The sequence below is a fragment of the Haemaphysalis longicornis genome, unplaced genomic scaffold (assembly GCF_048455015.1).
Source record: "Haemaphysalis longicornis isolate Haplotype H1 unplaced genomic scaffold, Haemaphysalis longicornis Haplotype H1 scaffold_5, whole genome shotgun sequence".
In the NCBI taxonomy this organism is placed as follows: Eukaryota; Metazoa; Arthropoda; class Arachnida; order Ixodida; family Ixodidae; genus Haemaphysalis; species Haemaphysalis longicornis.
In genome coordinates, this window is record NW_027526385.1 from 82,121,697 (window position 1) to 82,139,465 (window position 17,769).

A 17,769-nucleotide genomic window follows, 5' to 3' on the forward strand; every position below is an offset into this window, starting at 1 on the left:
CTTCAACATCATCATCTTCATCACGTCATCAACTGGAGTAGCAAGTTAGGCATTTTAGCCCGGCAAACTTCGCCAGATTTCATTAAAGATCTCTCTCTCTCTCTCTTTCTCTGCCTCTCCTTGATCTAGTTATCTGCCTTTTGCAGCTCCTATAGTCCTGCATCTAGGTTGACGTTCTATTACCCTGATGGTACACCGGTTGTCAGTACTCCGGATTACCGTATTTGCATGATTGTAACGCGCACCTTGCTTCGCTAAAATTGGCTTTCAAATTTGCATGCGCATTGTAGTCGGCCTCGAAACCGAAATCGGCTTTCAATGCTCCCCGCTTTAGTTTTAACGCTCGCAGCAACTGGATAAGCAACTTTATGAACCACAAGGAATTTGTAGTGCCGCAATTAGTGCGTCAAATAAAATGTCTTCTGCCAGGTATGTGGTGTCATGCCCTTGACATCAGCGCGGTAAGGTCGACGTGAAATTATTTTTTTCGAATTTTCATGAGCAAACCTACCTGTGTCTTATCATGGTAAGCGCGTTAGAATCGTGCAAGTACAGTATACTTGCGTGACAAAACCCCTCTCCTTTCGCGCCCTGTTTTACTGCGATCGGTGCTACAGAGTGAGCGCCGGCCGATCCCCGTGAGTTGGCGCACCGACTCGGGGGGATTGGCCAGGGCTCAGTCGTTCGAGGTAAGAAGAGTGCGTTAGCACCACGTTACCTCAGCACGTTATAAGGGGTGGAAGAAGAGTTTCCCGTGCGTTGCTGACGTCACATCGCGTTACAGGTGAACCTGACGGTAGGTGCTAAAATAAAATGTTCCCTAAAAAAATTAAAAGAAAATAAATGAAATGGGAACAAAACCTGTACCAGCGAAGCTATAACAGGTTACTGCCAATGAGAAAAATAAAAGAACTGGGAGCAATGCTCCAAAACTGGTTGGAAAGAAAAAGCCAATCAATAAAAAAAGAAAAAAAAAAGGAAAAGAAGAAAGAAAAAGAAAAAAAAAAGAAAAAGAGGTTCTTGATATAAACCGTCAACAAACTCTTATGCCAAGCGTCCCTGCGGAAGGGGGAGGGCATCCCCTGGGAGAGGAGGACATGAGGCCTAGTAGCGGTCCAGGTCTGGTCCTCCTGTTCTCCAGCTGGCGGATGGGGCGGCCACCATGGGTGGGCCTCATGAAGAATGGGACATTAACTCTTGGGACTCACATCGCCCAGTCCTCCGCGCTGGAAGTAGTCTAGAAGGCTTTCAGATATATTACACGCAAGATGGCTTAACTGCCTCTCTGAATATTCTTTTTCTTTTTTAAAAGGGGTGGGGGGGAGGGTACAATAAATTATGCCCTCTTTCGTGAAAATGGAAAGAGTATTTCTAGCAAAAAAAATCATAATTTCCAGCTTCATTTCCGACTAGATTCATAGATTCGAGCTTGAATCGACGGCTTCTAACTAGAACAATTCTTAGTCTAGCTAGAGACGATTATTTCCAGCTTGCAGGCGTTTTTTTTTTCTTCCAGCTGGACGAACAAATGCTAGCTGGAAGTAATAGCTACCAGCCGGAACAAAATCTCAATCCAGCTAGAAATGAGCTAGAAACTGAAATTCCAGCTAGAAATTCTGCCTATTTCTAGCTAAAATTATTTCTAGCTAGAAGAAATTTTTGGTTCAATAATCCAGCTAGCAAAAAATGTTATGTTCTCCGGAGCTGAACACCGCTCGTTGCGCTGAATTTTTTTTCTCCGTTCGCCAGCTTGTTGAGCAGAGTGGACGCGCGATTTTACACGATGAAAAATCACGCTGCGTGATCGATAAGCTTTCGGACATAAAACTCTTGCGTTAATGACATTTCCAAAAAACCCGCGCTCTGAACATCTTCCAGGCCCACCAGAACCACATTTTCGGCAGGCCGGACATGGGCCTCTTTAAATTAAGTTTGATCTCTCTCTCTCGGGTCAGCTGCTACAGCTTCGGGGGATATTGGATACCGGAAACCGGGGTTGGAAACCGGAACCGGGAAGGTATACCATTTGGGCACCATCCGGCGCCCGGTGGCGTTATTCCGTTCCCTATTCACTGCAGAAATGAAGGCACCTAGCGCCATCTATTGGTTTCCTTTCGATACCAAAGACATTCTCCTGACGAAAGGCTGAAGAGGACCCGCAGTTCAAACTTTGGGGCTTTTAGGTAGAGCCTGTGGTTCCCCAATCCTGCGAGTTTTTTTCCCAAGTCGAGTGATTTTTCTTCTAAAATGTTCTAAAGCAATACTTGTACTACCTTGTTTCAGGCGAAGTACGCAGCTTTTAACCAGGGGCAGTATTCTCGTGCTTGTCCGTTTTGAAAACGTCCGTTTTGCGTCCGTTTTACTGTGACGTACTTCCAGTTGTAGGTGGGCTCTGGGTTGACTTTTGCGCAACTGTTCTTGTTAACACATTTTAAACGAGTAAACCTATTTTAAACTATATGTGATGAGTTGATTGTTCCGCCAGCGAACAAACAACCAGGCGACGAGAAATCGTCTGCTCAAAATCGTCTGCTCCGAGAAACCGCGGCTCATAGCTCCGCCGTGTTTGCATGGCGTCGCATCCGGGTGTTCGCTTTTAGCCAATCAGGGCTTGCTCAAAAGGGACACATTTTAAACGGACACAAAACTTACAAAACATGAGAATACCGCCCCTGGGCTGTTTATAAAAGATGGGCCGCTTCCGTACGGTTGACGAAACGGAAAGTCCCGGAGTTTGGTCCCGGAGTTTGCGTGATCACAAACATATACGCAAGACCACAAGTAGCTAAGCAGGAGTTTGAAAGTACATTTTGTTTTATTGAACGCGCATTTCACATATACAAGCAATTGTCTTTCGCCGTTTAGAGCTTACAAGTGAACAAAATCAGTAAGAGATGGAATGCGAGAGGAAACTTTCATACGAGAAGAGTCCACGCATCATTGTACTGTACATTTCTCAAGCGACGCGAGTGGTCATGTAAGGCGGTAGGCTTTTTTACAAAACGTGGAAGACATTGGAAGGCATTGAAAGACAGAGTTCTTTTTTTTTTCTCAGACGCATACAGTGAGTTTTGAGTCCGGAAGGAGAGGACGAAAAGAGATGGGAACATAAAAACACTACTTGTATTTCCTAAAATATTCCGAAAAATTCAAATCGTATCCTACAGTACCGTGTTTTTTAATATTATTTTTGGGTTACGGTGTGGCGTAACAAAGACACTCCAAGAACATCGAAAAATCTTCAGTTCAGCAATCAAACTCGTGAGTTTGCATGTTTTATTCAACACCGTCTGTGTTCGTATCCAAGAAAGAAATATCTACACTCACTAAAAAGCAATATTAACAGATTGTCACGTCCATCCAAACGTTATAAAGAGCCTCACAGACCCAAAAGAGAAACACGTGTTATAGACAACGCGGAAACAGAAGTCGTAGAAAGCAACTACGCTTTCGTATGATACACATGTACACAACCGCAAACAATTGAATCTTGTAGCGAACGAGCAATTTCCTCGCTTTTCGATCAGGCTTGTCACTTAATGCGCACGGTTAAAGCAATACGTTTATTGTTCTTAACCCGAGGTTTGCGCCGCAGAATCGAGAGAGTGTGACGTTCAAAATTTGAAAGCTTCGTGGCGAATGTGCTGGAGCAGATTAAGTCACTGCCAACTGGTTACCAATTTTTAGCATTCCGTGCGTTCAAACCCTAAGCAAACCAACGGATGCGAACATGCATGGTTTCAAGCGAACCTTGACGTGTTTTGCAGCTTGAGTTGACAGGGAAGCCGTATCTATATTTAATTCGTTCAGGCGCTGCTCGCCATATTGCAGGCTATCAGCCGACGACAAGGCATCGAACGCGGCTTTGCGGGACCACTCAACATCACTTAACGTCACTAACGTCAATTAACGTCAACTAACGTTTTCAGTGGGCTGAAATAAGCGACTCTACATGCATGGCACCGCAACGTCTCTCTGCAACCCGCTTTATTCCAAACTGCCTTTTTTTCCAGGCCAGTTTTCTTCACCGTTCGCACAAGAAATCGATTAATTTCTTGTGTTAGTTGCAACCAGCCATTCTTTACATTTTGCAGTTGTTTGGGGGCCTCCATTTTTCCGCGGTTTTCGGTGAAAAAAAACTAACAACGCAGCGGTGATGCGGCACAACTACAAGACGCGATGAGACAAATATTAACTTGCTTTTGTTCACCGAAAACCGCGATACCAACCGGAGCCGTGTTTTTGTTTTTTTGTGTTTTGAAGTCATTAGGTTTACGATCATATGAGAGGCTAAAAAAAGAATCGATGAGGATAACCTAAAAACTACGCCCGCCTCTACCTTAATTATGGGCTCTCTCGTATAGACGCTGTTACCAGAAAAAATGAGAAAAACTATCGCACCTTGTTGCTGCATTACCGTTGCGTTGTTATGGAAAGTATTTCATGATCACAAGAGCCCTTCGTATGGGTCGAAATGAAACTGTACTCACGTAAAAATATAAAAAAAATGACATGTCATAAAGGAAGTACGTATGGTCTCAAACTTCTGGTTAACACATCAAGGCGAAAAATCTACACGAATCGTACAATCCAATTCAGAGTAACTTCTTTGCGCGAACCAAATTCAGCAAACATCGTTGAAAAGTTATTTCCCCCTTGCATATTTATAGCTGGAGATAAACTACGGCAAAAATGTCTCCGCAGAGTGACGATAGAATGATAAACTGTACAAAACGGCACTTGTTTGAGTCAAGCCGTGAATTATATTGCCCCGAGTGTTGTGTTAGATGACAACCGAACGAAGGAATGTGATACAGCCTTGCTTTGTTTCCCTAAAATCCGTAGACTGGACGGCAGTGAAAGGTCAGCAAGTTATACCTAATGATGTTTTTTTTTCTCCCTAATGGGCTAGTGGCTTGACTCAGAGTGACACGCAGCATTACACCGAGCTACCGCCAAACGCCCAGTTCTCACATAAACTCGGTACTCACTCGAATCTCGGCCACCAATCGATGAAGTTATGATGAAAGACGCGTGAACGATGTGTTTTTTTTTTGTTCATTAGTTGACTTGGTCTACCGTGGGCGACTACGGGTATCGCAAAGAAGAGAGTTATCGGGTGAAGGCGTACGTCAACCTCCCGCATCCCCGCCTTAGCCCAGGGAGTCAGTACCGTAAATGAAGAACTCTCCCGAGGTGAAGTGCGTGGCACAACGATTGTGGTACTGCCGCGCCACTATAGATTGGTCTCCTGGTTAAAGGCGAACGCCATAGTCGCTCCACGGCCGTGTCATCTTGGCTATGTGTTCAAGAGGGGAGTTGCAGGCTCCCAACCTGCACTTTGGAATAATCTCATGGTCATTTTTTTTTTCTTCAAGATCACCCTTCCACCTCCCGACGACTTGTGTGGACTTGCGGCATAACAGCTATTATACTTCTCGTTGGAGGTGGTAATAATGCACGTATCCCTTAGCCTGCTCGCAACTGGACCTCGAAGAACTTCCCCTACGCCCCTTCGCTTGCCGCACTCAGGGCGCCAAGTGTTGGTGGCCTCTAAAAGTCACGTGGTACTACGCCGTCTCGATAGTGGGGTCCTGTTTCAAGTCAAGGGCCAAAGCATGAGCTAAGTTAGCTTGCTCTAATTTACCTTCGAAACCGACACTGATGTCTAGTTTCAGTGGTCTTTGCTGTTAGCGATATTATCTATAGCTCGCAACGCTGTTTTTGTCCGCCATAGCTTCCGTAGTTGTTTGATGCATTATAAAACACGTATTTAACTGCTTCTGTTAGAGTTTTTGTATACCTCGTGCACTCTAGAGGCCTAGACACGAGTCTCAGCTGACAGCGGCTCTTCGAGGACAGCTAGAAAATATATCCGTATATGTAAACGTACACAAAACGGACGAGATATATCTTTTTCAAACAAAATTTACCTCCAAAAGCATATTTTCAAGCCTACGTAAGCTCACCAGCGCTGCTGATTGTCATTCTGCTCGTCCCGAAGCTCATGGACAGGACGTTTTGGCAACAAAGCCAGGTTGTTCACGCACATAATGTCTGAGCGCATACAAATGACGTTAAGTGAAACGGCCTAGCAGGAGTCGGTTTCGGAAGCAAACGATCCTTCTTGAATGTTTAGAAAGGTAGCCATGTGGGAGCGTCTGTGGCAAACCCTGATGTCGCTCTATTTTTGCTTAGGCAACCGACTCCTTTGGACAGTTGGAACGCAAAAAAAAAAAATGGATGTTGCAAGTGCACGCTGAAACAGGTGGGTCCCAGGGAAGTCGCTAGCAGAGCACATGAAGTGAATAGTGCTAGTGACAGACAGATGACTACCAAGGGCTACAGGGTATGGCCAGTGACTCGTACAGAAGGGTATAGACAACCGTTTCCTGGTTGCCTTCGCCAAATGGATGTTGAAAGTGCACGCTAAAGCAGGTGGGTCCCGGAAACGTGGTTTGCAGAGCACAGGGAATCAACATCGCTAGCAAAAAACCTACGGCGTGCAAGGACTACAAGACTATGACCAGTGACGTAGACAGCGGGGTGGAGACGACGCGTTCCTGGTTGTCGTCTGCGTGCCTTTGCTATGTGCGGTGGCCGGAGGGGGGTGCTGTATGCTGCAGAGTCAGGGGTGTGGGTGTCGCGGGGTGGGCGATGGTGGATGCTGGGTGATCAGTGGTGGTACGCGACCGCGTGGTGGTGCTGTTGTCCGTGCTGGTTGTGGCCCAGGCCGACACCCTTCTCGAGCACGACGCCGAACACGACCCGTCCGTTGAGGTTTACCTGCGCAGGGAGGATGGTGACACTAAAGCTCTCTGACGCTGACACTGCGGTCATCAGTCTAGTCAAGTAACAAAATAGTGTTCGGACAGGAAATCATTGTAGCTACGCGGCTGTACTTAGTCTGCAGTAGCAGACGCTTTAAGGGAAGTGGGTGGCCACACCCATTTCCCACAGCTAGTATTTCCCTAAAACGTAGTCGCATCATAAACGCACGGGCCTCCGAAACTTTGACGAGAAATTAATCCACCTGACAACGCAGCACCGTTATTGTAGAAACGATATGCGTTGTTATATGGGATATGGGTTATCTCTATGACTTCTGGCACAAAACAATTCATCCGGAGCAATCCATTTGTTATAACTTGATTGCTTCCCCTCAAATTGCGGACATGTTTGTTTCGGCCAATTCACCAGCCTTCCCGCTTGCCTCATGGTGTATCAGCCAACTAACCCGAACTATTTGTCCAACGGGCATACGCGCTACTCTTTTTATTGGAGTTGCGAAAAAAACCTGTATAGTAGCCGACCGCTTTTTCCGCACTCCAAAAATTCTGATTTTCTGGATATCCCGGTCTTTGTCGAGAAACCGCCAGTTGTCCCATAGGAACAATGTATATGACCAATATTTGGGACAAAATAAACCCAAGAGTTAGATTTTTGGACAAACCTTTCCGCGACAGAGCCACGGTGCGACTCCAGGACGACGCCATTTTGAATGCTAAGCAACTGGCTGCATTCGGATTAGATGTGGCCTGGCTTGACTTCCTCCGGGGTAACAAACTTTGATTCTGGAGGACATGATTTTGCATGTAGTCGCAAATGCCATAATTTTGCAGGCAACTTCGCAACCATCAACGCAAGACATTGCCAACGCTTTGGCGTTGTTGTCCCAGGATAACACGCTTGAGGTTTGCTCAAGTCAATTTAAATTTACCGCGTTCTACTGCTCCAAGTCGGGTGTCTCGATGCCAGCGCTAGCGTACGGCGGAGGCGCGCGTGAATTGAGGCACACTACTACAACGTTTACAGAACTACGATGCCCTACTGCACCAGCGTTCTAAGCGGCACGTGAATCCCATCTAGTGGAACCTTTCGTTGCTAATGCCGTTTGATGTCTTGAATTCCGCCAGGAGGTAGCGCTGAAACAGCAGGCGACGGTTTTCTGCTGTTGATGCAGTATTTCATTTGCTATCGCAAAAACCAAGCATCCATTCATTTTTTATAAAGGAACACTGTAGATATCACCAATGTATTGATGTTCTGCCTTATGTTTGCGTAATGTCTTGTTATTGCGCAACAATGTTGACAAGTAGGAACACTGACACCGGACTTACACGTTTAGATTTTGCAGGGAGTGTATAAGGCTATTGCGTAGCTTCTGTTTCACTTTGGCCGGGGGACTGAATCGAGTCACAGACAGACAGACATACAGACAGACCGAAATTTCTGCCCTTAAGAAGCCCATGAAAGACCATCGTGTTTAAAAGCAAGACGAGGAGGAGTCGCCCACCTTCGGCTTGGGCAGGAAAGGCAGGAAGAGGTTCTTGATGACGCCCATGGGACTGACGCCGTAGTCGTGGTGGCCGCCGCCGCCGTGGTGGTCTCCGCCGCCGATGGTGAAGGTGATGCCCTTGCCGTGGCCGCCTCCGCCGTGGCCGCTGCTGCTGCTGTGGCCGCCGCTGCCGTACGAGTCTCCCGCGTGGATCTCGAACCCGCTTCGGTCCTGGACACGTTGGGACGGCAACTTGAGCCGGCCCACTCGGTGACGACCGCGAATCGCTGACTTCACTCAACAAATGTATATAATGCAAACAGAGTATTCGCATGACTAAATAAATCTAAGCTAACATATGTCTCGAGGATGATTGCCTCGACGAGAGCCAGAAGGTCTCGTGTGGATGACGTCATAGTTAGAATTCGAAGAAAAGGTCAGATTTGCTGAACTTATGGCGGCAAAATTACTTATGGCGGCAAAGTCACCTACGCGACCATGTTTACGCTTAACTATACTCAAACTACTTCCAACAGGCACTCTGTTGCTTATATATCTCTATCCGTACCTTTCGTTGGCTACCAAATTTGTCCATATACGAGCACTTGGTCTACTTCATGTGTACTCCTTGTTTTTTCGCGGTGCCACATGGTGAACACTTCGTTTAACCCACAGCGGTGAAGTCAACTTCTGTTACCATTTTTGACTCGGCGTAAGCACATCGCCTGTGCTCTTAGTAGGTCCGTACAGCGATCCTCAGGGATAACCGCGAGCGGGTAAACTTCTAAGATATGCTGCCATGTGCTTAAAGAGACCCTGCAACACTTTTTTCAGCTTTCTTGAAAATCTTAAATCCTTTCAGAACGTAGTCACCCAACACACTCAGTACTTATATTAGGGGGTCGCAAAGTACCTCAGCCAAAAATTACTGCTCTATGGCCATCAGATAACTTGTAAACTCGCTCAAGAGATTTTTTTTTCCACTCTTGACGGTCTTCGACAGCTCGAATTACGTCACTAAGGCCATGCAGCGGCTGTTGGCTGGTTTTCCTTCAGTTTCAGCAATGAACGCTTTTAGATAGCAACTTAAAAGCCACAAAAACGAAGCAGAAACGGAAGGCGTATCTGGTGCGACGAGCAGATCACGCAGTGCCGCTCCGGGCTGGCGATAACAATAGCTTTCGCAGTGGTTTCAGACGCGAAGGACAGAGTGAAAGCGCTTATCGAAAGTGTTGCAGGGTCCCTTTAAGAGCCAAGAGGCGTAGCCGCGTTCATTTTGAGCATATAATGCACCATCATGACGGAGAAGTGTCATGTCGGAAAGCCACCCTCGCAGGGTGTTTGTAGCATTCAGAAGTCATGGTCCCCCTGTAAGAGTATATCTGGCGTGGCTCTGAAACTCGTGTTCTACTGCCTCTACACTGTCTCGTTGAGGTGTCGGTTATTTCGCGTCCCTAAAAAGATTTTTAACAGCAGAGCTGTTTAACTTTGAGTTCCATCCGTCCCTGGCTTCGCGCAAAACTCGGCGCAGAGAAGTGGAGAGGAGGAAAGCGCTAGGCAACCAAGTGTGAGGGAAAGTGGCGAGGAGGCAGGCAAATAGCCGACGAGCAGGTGTGGGGAGTGCACGTCGGCGCAGATGTACGGGTGGGGAGGCGCGCGTCCAGGATTGGCTTCGCCTATGACGTAAGCTCAGACGTGCAGGTGTTCTCCTAATTGAGAGAGACCGCGTGCGCCCGACGGCATCGGTGTTCGGTCTACCGATAAAATGGGCAGCCATAGGAAATTCCAAGTTAAAGCTATAGTGAAGACCACCAGCTCCGCTGTCTCCTTAGTCCTCGCATCTCAACTGCGAAGGTGGCCGAATTTTCTGCTCGTAGTATAAAACTTACTCACTAAAATTTTCTAAATATCCCCTCGCCGCACGGGCCTGCGGGAGACGGAAGTGGCAGAGGCAACGGCCGGATACGCCATACACCGGGCAGCTAGCCCATCAAGCAACAACACCTCATCTCTTTCCTCACCCATACTGTCTTCCTCAAGTAATTCGACATTCTGACCCGCTACCCAGTGTCCAATCGAGCATCCCAGCTATCACACTGCCAACTCCTTCGACGCGACGCTCCCACGCCCCGAAAAAACTAACAAACACATACCCTCGCAACACTCCTCTCCACGCTATGTTTCCCACACAATCAACACTGCTCAAAATTAGCCGCACTCTACCCCAAAACAGATGCATGCCCACGCGCGCACCAACCCCCCCTTCTTTCCCCCAAACTTTAATTTTGTTAGCGCTAGCAAGCACCGAGTTATTCTATACTCGGGAACAAGTTAAGAACGGCACCAGCTCATGTACGGTATCACTCCGCCTAAGCGACGGACCCGGATGTCAACGGGCGAGCGCGTTTTCAAAGGAGACTGCCACGAATGCGTGATAGCGTCTGCCTTTTCTCACGTAGTTTGTTTGGCGTCGCTGCAGCAGTTTATAAGCATATTAGGTCCAAAAAGATAGAAAAACGGCTCGTGCCATGTTCAAAATATTCCCAGTAACGCACTACTTGTGCTGCGCGGAGTGACATCCGGCTGCGGTGATGAGGCACAGCGGCAACTTCGGTGCCGTTGTAACCGAGTATAGGCTGAGGGCACCTCTAAAGTTAATTCATTGATCATTTCCTCGTGTTATTAACAGACGAGTGGGAATACACGTGAGCTGTTTTTGATTGTCATATGCGTGCTCACCTTGTTGGGGTATGCCGACTCCGAGGCCGGGTGCAGCAGTCCCCGCTGCGAGTCGACGGCGTCGTTGTAGCGCGACGGAGAGCCCGAGTAGTGCGGGTGGTGGTGGTGGTGGTGGTGCGGGGGCGGAGGTGGCGGCGGAGGCGGGTTGAACGGGGACGAAGAGCCGTGAGGGGGCGGCGGGGGGCCTCCTGGCGGCGCGTACGACTCGTGGTTCCGCGAGGCGCTGTAGCCGCCCACAGACTGGAATCCCGGCTGCGCAGGCTCCTCGGGAGGCGGAGGGGGAGGAGGCCCGTTACCCTGCGGGTGAAGAAGACAGGCGAGAGGGTGGTGCCTGAGATACGAAGAATCTCGTTTCGAGCGCCAGAATGAATAGAGAACAAGTCGACTGGTCGGTGCATCGTCAAACGTGATGAAACTGCGCCAAAAACTTAAAAAAAAAAACGAACGGAGAGGCAGAAGACACCCCCCGGGTGTCTCTTGAGACACCCCTGAAGACACCAGCGCTGTGTTTACATCTCGAGTCCTAAGGTATACAATCAGATTACAACCTGGTTGTCTCATTTGCACCAGAAGACACCAGCGCTTGCTTGTCTGTGTCTCCTAACCTGGATTCTTAGGAGGCACGAGCACTGAGTCTTTCACTACTGAGTCTACGCCGTGTTTTGACGTAGTGCCCTCGCGGTTAAACTAAAGTACAGTTTGCGGAATAATTACAGAGAAAGACATCAATTGTTGGGTGAGTATTAGCGAAAGAGCACGCTGGGAAGGTATAGTGACCCGGTAAATTTGCCTTGACTCAAGCTGCTATTGGTTGAGCCCAGCGGCGGCGTGTAGGAAAACAGATTGGTTGCCGATGGCATCACAAAGCTCGGGTGGACTGCAAAGAACTTCCGCTCTTCTCCTTTTCGTTGACTGGCGAGTACGGTAGCCGATGGCCCTTAAAACAATTCCCATATCCCTTCCCGAACAAAGTTATGAGAAGAGCGAAACAGCTTTCTTATATCAAAAACTACCTCAGGGGTGCGCCAAAACCTTCGCCAAAAGTACGTCCAACCTTCGCTGAAAGAAGTGCGCCCAATCGATCACCAAACCATCGAAGCGCCAAATCGTAAACGAAGAACGAAACCAAGCGACGACTTTTCGAGCACTTGTGTAAACGTATCTACGAATATCCAAATGTGCACCGATACGTGGCCTATATAACAGAAAGGTGTACCACTGTACCCCTTCTTCATGATCCATGAGTGTGTTGTCTTATCTAGAACCGAATTCCTTCTTTACGATTTCCAAGTAACCGTTTTGACCCAATGTAAGCCCGGTTCCGCGCACGCGGCGTGTGTCCAGAGATCTTATTGGAGCTTTTCGGTCGACCAAGTGGTCTATTGGGAAATGCATTAGTTTTTCTGACAGAACGTCAGCGGTCCCACTAAGAAAGCTTCCGCTTTAAAAGGTTGTGCCTGCTGCGGCGATGGGCCTACCTGGAATCCTGGTGGTGGAGGTGGCGCCTGGAACGGGTTCGGGTTGCTTCCGTTCCTACGGCTGAGGACCTGCGGTGGCGGCAGTAGGTACTGCTGCCTGGGCGGCAGCGCGGCCTCGTGGTGGGCGTACTGGTGGGAGGCCACTGGGTAGTGCTCCTCACGCGGCCTGATGGGCACCCTCAGTGGGACGGGCGGTGGTGGCGGGTGGGCAGCGGCCATGTGGTGCTGCTGCTCGTGCGGCACGTGCTGCTGCCCGGCCGCCGCGATGATTTGTTGGCCCACGGGCACGCCCATCGGGTGGTAGCGGGAGGCCTGCGTGACCAAAAAGGGTGGATGTGTAGATGTTGAGCTGTCATGAATCACCAAAAAAGAGGCAAGGCAGATAGAAACGAATAAACGGAGATTCCTCTGTCATAGGAATCAGTAAAACACGAAAGTGAAATGTGCAGCGAAATCTGCAACTGAGCATGATTTGCGGGTCGGAGGCTGTCTTGTGGGTGTGCTTGGCTAGCGACGTCCTGCTGGCGGGTCGCTTCGGCAAACGTGTACTGGTGTCATTTCCGTGACGGATATGACGTCAGTGAAACCTTGGGATGTCGCGGCATATAACGCTTTCGTGTTAAAATACACAACCTGAAAAGGAAGAACATCAAGTATGACGTACTCTTTAGTACTAGATGTTGCTTTTTCACACGAAGACCCTGTGTGCAGGGGTTCACCATTTACAGGCCGCTTGCTTCGTTGTACTGGCGTCACTTCCGTGACGGATATGACGTCAGCGAAATCTTTGAGTATCCGGGAATAAAACACGTTCGTGTTAAAAATGGAAGCTAAAACTTCGTTAGAGATGCACAGAGCTGAGAAATTAGACATCAGAAATGAAAATTTCTACGATAATTCCAAAGGCAGTGCTTTGCTTTTTGAGGCTAGAGCAGGTTGCTTGCGAACTAAGAGCTTCGTGGGGAAGTATACACAAAATGATGGGGTATGCATGGACTGCGGAAAAGAAACAAACTATGCGGCACACAGTGCTAGAATGCGAGGGTATCCATCCAAATCTACGTGAGCGAAATATCCGGTTTCCAGAAGCCCTAGGATTTAAAGGTAGCACAGACGGAGTTAACTTCAAGGCTGTCGAGGCGATGAAAATAGGATTAGAATGCTGGTGGACGAAAAGCAGAGAGGGGAATATTGCCTAGGACAGCTACCACCTGTAACAGGAAAAAAAATGTGTTTTGTGCCTAGTAAGTTTTTTGTGCCTGCCCTAAGAGCAGCGGTAGTATTAAACGGAGAGTGTAAAACAAAGTAATATTAGTTTCTTTTTAGTTTTTTTTTTGGTAAGATGACGCGTCAGCACTCCGCTACAAAGAAGATACCACTATCAATCATCATCATCATCATAATCATCATCATCACCTGAACGTCGCAGTGATGTTCCCGTGCTCCATGCCAACATTCATAATGTACGCTTTTTAAATGCATGTGCTTGTCGCCGAGCAAAATTTCTCAGGTTGTGAGTACAGACATCCACGGCATTCTCATCATCATCATTAGAGAAGGAAACAGAATTGCGTGGGTTATCACGATTTCCCTCCGCCCTCCTGAGTGACAGTGGCTGCTCATCCAGTATATAGTTGTATTGGGAAGCGGAACAGGGATCTAATCGCAGAGATAGATTACTCTCTGTCACTGTACCTTATCAGGGAGACCTTGCTAGAATTCTTTTCGCGGTGAGGGATGGTGACTTGTAGTCGAAACAACGAACAAACAGTTGAGTCGCAATCCTTCTCCTCAATAGAGAATATGTAGATCGTCGGTCTGAGCAGGCGAGTGCGTGCGTTTTTGTGTGTGAGACCCAAAGCATATTCGAAGTTCAAACTGTAATTTATTAACCTTCAGTATGTCTCGTTCAAGTGAATCAATTCTTCACTTTAGCGTAATGGTCGCATAGCTTGTTCTTCTTTCTGAACATTCCTTCCAGGGGCTGGGACTGCTGGCGTCTTGTATTGTCGTCGTAATCGTCTTCTCATGTATTTACGGTACTAAAACACCGCGAAACTTGTTTACGTCTCGCGCTAGAACGTAACGCGTACTGAAACAACACCGATACACTCGTTTACGCCTCGCGCTAGAGAGCTTCGTGCTTCAACAACAAGGAACTTTTACAGCGAAGCTGTATGCCTCCACCCACCAACGGTTTCATCTCCGTTGGCAACAACCCCAGGGTGCCAAGAATACACCTATACACTGCATGCTTCGCCACTCCTCACGTTTCACGTTTGTGGAGATGGCCTGCGATTTTTTTCTCCTATGGACTTGCTTAACCCTCTTCGACAATTTGTCGGCAAGAACTATTCGTGACGTTTTAGTTATAAAACGGGTGTTTACTACCCGCTCTACCTTTTACAGTACTATTTCCATCCTTTACAAGATCAACTCGAACGCTCTTCCGCAATATTCTAGTAAGCACTCAGCAGACATTTCCCCCGTTGCTCACCTTGTGCTCGGCGTGGTGCTGCTGCCGCTTGTGATCGGCCGGCATGGGCGCGAACACGACGAACTGGGGCGAGCGGCCGAAGCCGTTCTTGGAGGCGTTCAGGATCTGGTTCAGCATGTCGGCGAACTCGGGCGAGTGCGGGTTCAGCGTCGACGCCGCCGCCGCCGGTGGCCGGGTCGCCGGCGCCTGGCTCCCCGTCGTGCGAGGTCGCGGCGTCGTCGTCGTCGTACTCGTTGTCGTGGTGCTGGTCGTGCTCGTCGTGGTGCTCGTCGTGCTGCGCTTGGACGTGCTCGGCGGCGTGCTCTGTGTGCTCGGTGCCGAGCTCGAAGGCGGGAAGCTGAGAAGAGGGCAGAGGAGCGGATTTATTACTCAATTCAGACAGTCTTGAATCAAACCGCTTATTAATGCGAACCTTGTCGAAAATGACAACGAGAAAAATTCCTGTAGTTAGTCGTATTTTTGCGTGTCGTTCTGTCATTTTGTCGTATTGTTGTATCGTGGTTCTGGCAGCTGGCTATGTCATGACAGCATGATGGCTGTCGTAGCGACAGGCAGTTCTGTTGTGACTGCAGGAATGTTTGTCGTTGAGAAAAATGACTTTCTCGTTACGATGTAAATGTGTGTCGTGACAACAGATGGCTTTGTCGTAACAACAGGATTTTTGTTGTCGCAACAAAGTTTTTTATCGTACGACGGCAATTCTTGTTAGGTTTCTGCGGTATTCCGGTTGTCATTTTAGACTTGGAAAGCATTAGTTTTGAATTTATTTCATAGATTTAGAAGGCTAACACATTGCTGTCAAAAACGATTGGACTCCTAACAATGATGACAGTAGTGGGACCATGCACTCGTAACTACACAGCCTTCGACTCAGGTTAAAGGAGATAAATAAATGTATATATGATTCACGTAAGAAGATACGCGTACTACAAACATGCGAAACCATTTGGTTCGGGAAAAATCTACGTGTTCTATACCAGTTACCATGGAAACATAGTCTGTGAACTCGGTAAGTCAAAAGTTCGGTGTCTTTGTGGCAAAGAGATGGCCTAAAAAATGGCTGAAGAATGCACACGAAATGGCCTATGGCTCAAAGAATACAAAAAAAAAAAAAACTGGGGAAAGAAGGCGTGACCACGTAGTATGATCGCTAGCCCCGTTCCAGTTAGAACACTAAAACTGCTTACACGTCTCATACATGTCCACGTTATTCAGTGAGAAGGAAACCTCAGGCATGTTTGAGGCAAAGTTAAGGAGATAGCGGAGAATAGCAGCGCTAGGTTGGTTTTTACAATAGCAGGCAGGGAAAAAACTAACGGTTAAAATGGCGTTGAAAAGCAAACCCAACAATGAGAGTTGTCGGCTCGAGTTGCCGCAAGGACAACAAAAACAAAACAAAAAATACCGCATCTCTACGAAGTGAATCATGACGAGTGGGCGAAGCACTGGGGATCGTTCTTACCGTAAATCACCCGTGGCATTGCCCACTCGCGCATGTAAATGAGTGACAACGCGTGTGTACGGTATATGCAATTCCAATCCGATCCAATTCGATACAATTCAATTCAATCAAATTCGATACAATTCAATTCAATCAAATTCGATACAATTCAATTCATTCCAATCCGATCCAATACATTTCAATACAATCCAAATCCAATCTAAATGTAATCCAAATACAAAACAATGCTTCTCGCGCATGCGCAACACTGTGTACACGGACGCCAAGCCCCGGACAAAGCGAGCTCCTAAGGTTCTTCGCCCCTAAAAGACATGCGGTGCGTAACGAGAGAGATGGCGATGGAGAGAGGGGGGGAGCTGGGCCTTTTTTAACAAAATTCGCCTCTAGACCACTGTAATCGCTCAGTCGAATATGGACAGGAGCGCGCCAAATATAAATAAGCGGGTAGGATCACGTGCGGATTGGGGGAATCAAGCTCGCCTGCGCTGTCACTCGGGAGACGAGACGTCGAGCGTAAATACGGTGTTTATTTGCGGACTTCGCGCCGTGTGATGTTTGCGGCAAGCGTCGCGGAAAAGCAGTGGGGAGATGCGGGCAGAAACGGAGCCCTGTAGGCTGCCCAGCGGACCTTGTTAAAAAAAAAGAGAGTCTTACTTCGATTTCGCCCCAATACGAAAACAGGAACCAGCTCTCTGAAGCAGCTTTCCTGAACTGTTTTATATTTTTTTCCCACACGGCACCGGCAGTTTTCTGCTCGGATGGCCGCTGATCGATCTTCCTTGTTTCCAAACAAGGGACTTAAAATCGCCTTTCAATCGACGAGGCAAGATTTTTTCCTGAATCGTGTGACTCGTTTTCTTTGGCTGGATGAGTGACTTCTCGTCCAAGGCATGAGAAAGTTCTAGAAAGAGAAGGAGCGCTTCATCAACTTGTGCGTGGTTCTCTGGCCGAATTCAGACTGTTGCTGCAAGTGTCTTAAAACCTTAAAAGAATGACGTCATTTCACGCCTAGGCCAACCGAACGGCGTGACACGCCGTTTTTTTACATCCATAGATCACGATATGGCTATTGCGTCGGTATTAGTCTGAACATAGCCGGTTGGATGAGACGTGAAATCACGTCATTTTTCAGACTTTTTACGACAATTGCGGCAACAGTCTCCACTCGGCCTTAGTCTATGTTAGCTCAGCGCCGTCAATGTTCGCATCCGCATGAAAACGTTTAAATAGACTCTGCAACACTACCCATAAACGTTCGCGCTCTTTCCTTCGCGTCTGGAAGCACTGCGAAAGCTTCAGGTATCGCCAGCCCGGC

General features: G+C 47.9%; 1 protein-coding gene across 1 annotated transcript in view; it reads right to left on the reverse strand.

Moving 5' to 3' along the window:
- Window positions 1-2,829: 2,829 nt before the first annotated feature.
- The window catches only part of LOC144139793 (uncharacterized), a 144,246-nt gene continuing 129,306 nt past the window's right edge, over window positions 2,830-17,769 (reverse strand). Inside the window, exons 6-10 of the mRNA XM_077672049.1 lie at window positions 14,993-15,329; window positions 12,496-12,807; window positions 11,018-11,314; window positions 8,297-8,509; window positions 2,830-6,786 (exon numbers count right to left, since the gene is read on the reverse strand). Of these exons, the coding sequence (XP_077528175.1) occupies window positions 6,676-6,786; window positions 8,297-8,509; window positions 11,018-11,314; window positions 12,496-12,807; window positions 14,993-15,329 (1,270 nt within the window). The 3' untranslated portion in view covers window positions 2,830-6,675. The remainder of the gene's footprint in view (window positions 6,787-8,296; window positions 8,510-11,017; window positions 11,315-12,495; window positions 12,808-14,992; window positions 15,330-17,769) is intronic.